The 7,123-nt window shown below is 35.0% G+C and overlaps 1 protein-coding gene and 1 long non-coding RNA gene across 2 annotated transcripts in view; one reads left to right on the top strand and one right to left on the bottom strand.

Annotated features, from left to right (window-relative positions):
- Positions 1–339: 339 nt before the first annotated feature.
- Positions 340–7,123, bottom strand: part of Mthl1 (adhesion G-protein coupled receptor methuselah-like 1) — a 166,604-nt gene continuing 159,820 nt past the window's right edge. The window contains exon 7 of the mRNA XM_083038398.1: positions 340–673. Coding sequence (XP_082894524.1) covers positions 340–673 — 334 coding nt within the window. The remainder of the gene's footprint in view (positions 674–7,123) is intronic.
- The window catches only part of LOC145936310 (uncharacterized), a 14,042-nt gene continuing 7,495 nt past the window's right edge, over positions 577–7,123 (top strand). Inside the window, exon 1 of the long non-coding RNA XR_014425366.1 lies at positions 577–702. This is a non-coding gene — a long non-coding RNA (uncharacterized LOC145936310). The remainder of the gene's footprint in view (positions 703–7,123) is intronic.

Raw genomic sequence — 7,123 nt, 5'->3', positions numbered from 1 at the left:
AGTGGGATCGTCCAAACTTTACAGGTCAACAGACCTGTGACGCAAGAGAAATCTTTGTTTCTTGCCAAATCGATCCTGCAGAAATATTCTCCGATCGATTACGACCTAAAATAAAGACTTTTCTGGTGGTTTCGCGTGATGTCTCGCTCGCGAAAAAGAAAGCCCACTTATCGCGTTGTGCTCATGATAAACGTGATGTGAACTATATATTGTCGACGACTTCGCATCAATATATTAAACTGACGTGACAATTCGTGTCATTCGATCGTGATGTGCGAGCATATGTGAACGACTTTCAAAAAAGAATGGAAAAACTCTTTCCGCGAAAGAGAACCCATTTTAACAGATGGTCTCCAACGGCGCGGTCTTGGTACTCGGATTCTGGGTAACGCTGTCGCCCATGCTGGGCATCCCGTGGCTGGTCGTGCTGTGACCATTACCCTGCCTACCGGCGTTCGTCTGCGGGTTTCTGTTGAAGAGTCTCTTGAGCGCCGCTCTGACCTGCGGCTGGCAACCGACCGCCGCGAAAATCAGCACCCCTTGGAAGGCGTTTATCAAGTCGGTGAAGTACCAGATGTACAGAGGCCCGCCGACCGCCCATGAGATCACGTCCGCCACCCAGGTGATACCCATCACGATCACCAGTTTCATGCATATGCGGCCCAGCGTTGCCCTGAAAGCAAAGAGAGACGTAAAACTCGAGTACAAATATAGAAACTCAAGAATAAATACATATAAATATAATATACAGGATGTCCTATTTTAAATAATGCATTTTAATATTTCTTCTTTAACTCGTTATAGGTAAAAATGCTTTAGACAAAAGTTGCATAGTTTGGAGGGGGTTACATGATAAAAATATAGATTTTTACCTTGAATGGCTCTTTCAAGGTTAGATCAAGGTCACTTCAACTTTTTTAAATGGAACCCCCTATTTTTCATGTCATATTCTTGTAGCTGACTTCGAGACCTTTTCAAAACACTATAATAAAATATTTTTTTATTAAGAACTTTTCGAATTATAAGACTTGAAAGTTAACAGGTGAAGATTAAGTCAATTCATTATCTTAAGCAATTAGGTTTAAAATAAAGAAAGGATAAATAAAAAAAAGGTATTAATTTATTTACGTGTAAATTCTAGGTTTAACTGACATTCGGGGTTTCACCGTAATTATATATGTATATTTAATTTTTTTTGTTTTTTCTTTAATCACTCAATACATTCAATTTTATATAAGTCAGAAAAATAAACATATTTAACTTTAAAATTCTTTTCCATTTTTTATCATTGTTTCTTATAAAAAATTAATCTCGACTTTTACTACAAGTCTAACAATAAGTAAATTCTAACATTTACCAATATTGACTGATAAAACTCCAAAATAAAGACTCTATTGAATATTTTTGGACTTTTACCAAAGCACTTTGGTAAATTTTAGGATTTACGTATAAATCCTAGGTTTAACCGACATTCGGGGTTTTACAGTAACATATAAATATTTCTGAGAAAAAATGTGACAAGAATGTCTCGTGTAAAGAACAAGTTTCGAGGTAGCCTGTGTATACCTTCCACGAATCTTATCATTAAAAGATAACGATGATACGACAACAAAAAATGATAATCGAACATCATATATGGAGACGTATTGTACACCTCGCGTGTAATTTCAACCGAGCTATCGGTTAACCTACACATGTGAACCGCAGGAGGAACCGCAGGCGTGAAAGATCATGAGTGGAATTGATTGTAACTCGGTTGGCATTTCGCTATTGTTTACATTACGTTATCGTTTTGTGTCGACGACGTTAAATACGAGATCCTGCGAGAATTATTCAACGCGCTTTGCAACGAGACTCACCCTGGTGATGGTTAATGAAACAATCGTATACGCTTTACACGTGACGTGTGTAATAAATGTAAACAGTGCGCGATTAATTGACATTGTTTATATGTTCAATATACGAGACACGTCTCGTTACGAATACTAAATTTAATTATGGCGTTTCTGTCATTAATGATATTAGCTTTTCGAGGTCTGTACTTTTCCTTCACAAATCACACAAAAAAAATACTAGTTACCATAGCTAAATTTTAGATATCCCTATATTACATCTGAAATTTACTTACCATGCCTAAAAACTATAGTAACTAATATTTATAAAATCGAAATACTAAAATCAAATTAATTATATGAGGTTCATGTAATGATAATTAAATAGAGGAAAAAAGAGACAGTAAGAGCCAGCGCATATAAATTTATTAAAATAATGTAAAATTAAATTTAAAATAATATTTTTAAGCTATAAGTTTAGTAGGGAATTCCTCGTTAAATTATATTAAAAATATTAATTAGAGCTAAAATTTATACATGATAATTAAATTTTAGGTGTATAGGGACACGTAAAATTTTGCTGTGATAATTAATATCTTTTTCCGTGCACAAAATAGAGATCAACTCGCTCCATATCGAAGGATGTAGCATAAAAGATACTTGGCGAGTTCGCGATTCTTCACGATAGAGAAGAATATATATACAGGCTTTTTATTTTGGAAACAATTTATTTTAGAAAAATTGTGCTAAAAGAATGCTGATACTAAAGAATATGAAATGTTTGATTATTATTTTACACATCAAAATGTAACGCAACACAGCACACAAAAACATAAGGAAATGATATGTAGGTGGCACAAGAGCGTTGATGGTAAAAATGGTATTAATCGGTGTTTCTCCGACTGCATGATTGCTATCTACAGGGTGTCTCAGAATTAGTGGTACACCTGTTAATGGCAGATTCCTGGGATCATTTGGAGACGATTTTTTCTCAGCGAAAATGTCAAGGCACCAATAACTTTCGAGATATAAGCGATTGAAAATAAAGGGTTTTTCGCAAACTAAGCTTTGTGGAAATAAAATATTAACAAAATCACATTCTTCAATTAATTTCAAGTAGAGTTTACTTTAATAGAATTTTAATCTAAGGCTTACAAGGGGAGGTCGCGGTTGACTCTTCACCGATTTTGATCTCCTTTGGTATGGTGAATCTACATCGAAAAAAAGTTACTCCGTGTTCGAGCTTTTCGTCCAATGCGCCTTGTAAAAAAAATTTTTTTTTTCCCGAAGTTTAGAGTAATTGTCAGGTTCGTTACGAGGCCTAAAGAAAGACACACTTTCGATCGGTGCCGCTAGTGCAGCAGCAGAGCACAAGAATAGTAATCTGGTATCCCAGGTTCAGAACTTTGGGCTGTCATAATTTTTTTTTTTTTTTTTTTTTTAATAATATGTATTATTTATTATGATAAATAAATATTCGGCATATTTTTATCGTTAGTTATGCATATATCTCTTTATATATTTAAAATTAATAAAATGATCGTAATATAAATAAAATATTTTTATAGAGAAATATTTTTAGAAATATTTTTACTTTTTAAAGATTTATACATTTTTTCAAATTTTCTTTAATCTAATAATGTTAGAATACACACTTTTCATAGCTTTACAAAATTTAATTTATTACTCATTATTATTTTTTGCTTCAATATGTAATAAATATGTCATAAATATATAAGTAAGATATTTTCTAACCGACCTTCTAGAACCTTTATACAACCGCGACCTCCCCTTGTTAGTTACAAAGATACATGATGGCAAAAATTGGGAACGTGCAAAAAATGATAGCCTCCCTTGACATTTTCGCTGAGGAAAAATCGTCTCCAAATGATCCAAGAAATGCCATTAACAGGTGTACCACTAATTCTGAGGTGTATCACTAATTCTGAGACATCCTATACTATAACCAGTATGGACATATGGGATTCAACTATGGGATTCAACCAAAGATAGCAATATCGATATCCTAGAACGCTTCCAAACCAAGACGCTACGTACTATGTTAAATATACCCTATTACATCAACAATAAATATATCTTTGACGACCTAAAAATCAACTCAATACGAACGGAGATAGTCAAACATAGTGTTAAATACAAAACACCCAAATGTCCCGGCCTCTAAACTTCTTGATCAAAGGAGCATTCGCTTCAGAAAGCTGAAAAGGCCTAACATACTCGACTTGTCACAACGATTTTGAACCACAAAACAAGCCTTAACACGAATATAGGACTCAGTGGAGTCCTAATCAGGGAAAACTCACAATAATAAACTTCAAATCCATGCTGATTATTGTCTCTCCGACAGATGACAGCGTTGCAGTGTAGAGAAAAAAAAACCGGTGTTTACAGGCTACAAAATACGATCATTTAGCCTAAAATCACCTGACTTGAATAGTGCTTACAAAAATGAAACGTTCCTGATATTTTGATAAAATGACATTCAGAGGAGGCCGACAACCGGTGCCTTATGGACCCTCCTCCTTTCGCTCAAATCGTTATTATTATCGTACGAAGCGAACACGAAGAGTACATGGCGAGTCTCGCGAGCGAACACACGCATTCGCGCGGAATCGATTAGCCATGCGGTCCGCACATCGCGTATAATATATGCGTCCCGTCGCGGGGCCTCGAAGTCAAAGGATTATTAATGCGCCCCGTCAGAATATTCGCAGCCCGTAACGCGGCGCGCGGGGCAGAGAATATAGGGACATATCGCAGAATTATGGCGTCATAATGTCGCTCCGCCCGTCCAGCCGGCCCCGGTTATCCTGGCCGCACCAACATCACCACCGAGAGAATTCTATTTTCGTTGGCCGTTGCTAATTATTATGAACGCAGTGGCACGGTTGCGAATCTCCCAGAGGAGAAACTCCAAAGGGGAAATGCACGGGTGCCGCGAGCGGGCTGAAAATAACATCGACGATGGAGAGGAAGGATGATGAGAGACGATGATGATTTGGAAATTTCATTTGTCGAATTCGAATTCTTTGTTAATTCCGCGATAGTTGGAATAACATATCAGGAAGTTGGGGAACAGATAAAATTTTTTCTTCGAGTATTTTCGTCCCAATTACGAGACGTTTTATTACTCCTACTTAAGCAGCGTAAAGTAATAAAGATATCATAAACGGAACACTGAAAAGTTTTAATCGTCTCTTAAAGATCCTCTCTGGCGTTATTGCTCTTAAGCGTAGTATATAACAAGCGAATATATAACATTTTATAGTACAGCTTTAAATAGTCGCTTGAGAAATTTTTCGCTCGAGGATATTTTCGTATTAATTTAAATGCGAAATACAAGAGTTACAATCGTAACGCAATTAAAGACGCATATTTTGCCTTCGCGATATGAAACGCAACTCTGCCGAGAGATTTTGTTCCATGAACGAGATAATGTTGCATATTCGTGTCAGAGGTTTCGTTCGCAGAAATACGCTATACGATACTTTCTACCTCCGTCATACATTCAAACAAGAATTTTATAAAATCGCGAACAGACGGAGAATAAGCGACAAGGATTTCGAAACGTTGCTGAACGAGTACGATACGATCGATCATGATGGCTGTGCGTGGAACAAAGCACGGCCGGAAGTGGGATGTACCCGATTGGAATGTGTGTGCGGATGCAGAAAAGCACGGTACCGAGCACGGTCAATATTATGAGCATGGCAAGCAACAATAACCGGAAAAATCCTAGCGGGAAAGAGAACGAAGAGAGATCGAATGGTCCACACATGAACCAGTTCCGCAAATATTGAATCTCGCTGCGACACTCTAGAGGGACGCTCTGGTTTGAATGTGTTGTAACGCGAGACAATAAGGTAAAGAAACGGGAGAACAAATGAGAGAGCGAGAAAAGGAAACGCGAGAATTTTCAGGAAAGGCAGCTGCCTTTTCTGCACAAAAGACCCCAAAGAGAGATGTCCATTATCGGGGATCGAGAAAACAGGAAAAGGAAACGAACGATCATCGACGGCGCCTTTTTGATTTTTATAGAGCAATTTCTGTCGTCGATCAAATTAGATCAAATGAAGTCGTTATAGGGCGTTTCTCTTTCTCTCTCGATATGTGATAAAAATATATTTTTTATATAAATTATATCAAATAAGACGAAATTATATTTTTTAGTGGACGATAAACATTTGTGCATGTAATTTTTGCTCATTAGTTATTTATAAGTAATAATAAGATATTAGTGATGAACGACGAGATAAGAATTTCAAGATCTTGTCTTGATGTTTCAAGACGAGAGAAGACAAATTTCTTGTACTTGATAGAATCGAGACAAAACAAGATTTATATTTCAAATTCAAGACAAGACAAGAAAAATCAATCAAGATTCTTGATTCTTGACAACTGCAATTATAATTATATTATATATTATATATTTTTGTAGTATAATAATAATAAAAATTATATATAGTATAATTATATTATAGTATAATTATATATAGTATAATTATATTATACTATAATTATATATAGTATAATTATATTATACTATAATTATATATATATATATATATATTTATAGTATAATTAGTAGTATAAATTATATTTGTAGTATAATATGTATCATATTATATATATTTTATATATGTTTACATTTAAGATATTTATTTCTACCAGTAATACAATTTTGTTTTAATGTCACTTTATTAAATGTTTTATTTTTTCTTTTCTATGTCTTTAATGAACATTTTTCTGTTAAAAGATATTTTTCCGATAATTTTTATAAAAATTTTCAAAAATAATAAAATCGAGATGTTTTGTAAATGAATATTTATTGATATTACAATAGTATAAAGAATCTTGCAAGAATCTTGCACACACACACAAGAACCAAGAATCAAGACAAGACAAGTATGTCCGATTCTTGTCTTGTCTTGAATCCATCACTAATTTTCAAGATATAGCAACATAAAACGTGATAAACTATCAAGAGAATAATCGTGAAACTCTAAATAAATTCACGAATGAAATCAATGAGACATAATTGTTAAAATTTTACGTTTTCATGTAGCATGGCTTCAAATCTTCAATGAGAAAAAGACAGATTCCGCATCAATTATTATCTTGTTTAATCGAGAGTTTAACGAACGAGTGATTGATATCGGACGAGTCTCGTACAGAGAGAGAGAGAGAGAGAGAGGGAGAGAGGGAGAGAGGGAGAGGGAGAGGGAGAGAGGGAGAGGGGGAGAGAGTACTCTGCGTTGATACCACTGCTT

Source organism: Prenolepis imparis, unplaced genomic scaffold, assembly GCF_030444845.1.
Source record: "Prenolepis imparis isolate NDT839.2.m4 unplaced genomic scaffold, iyPreImpa1.0 SCAF_5, whole genome shotgun sequence".
Classification (NCBI taxonomy): Eukaryota; Metazoa; Arthropoda; class Insecta; order Hymenoptera; family Formicidae; genus Prenolepis; species Prenolepis imparis.
The sequence above is the reverse complement of the archived record's forward strand: the minus strand, read 5'-3'. Positions and strand labels throughout refer to the sequence as shown.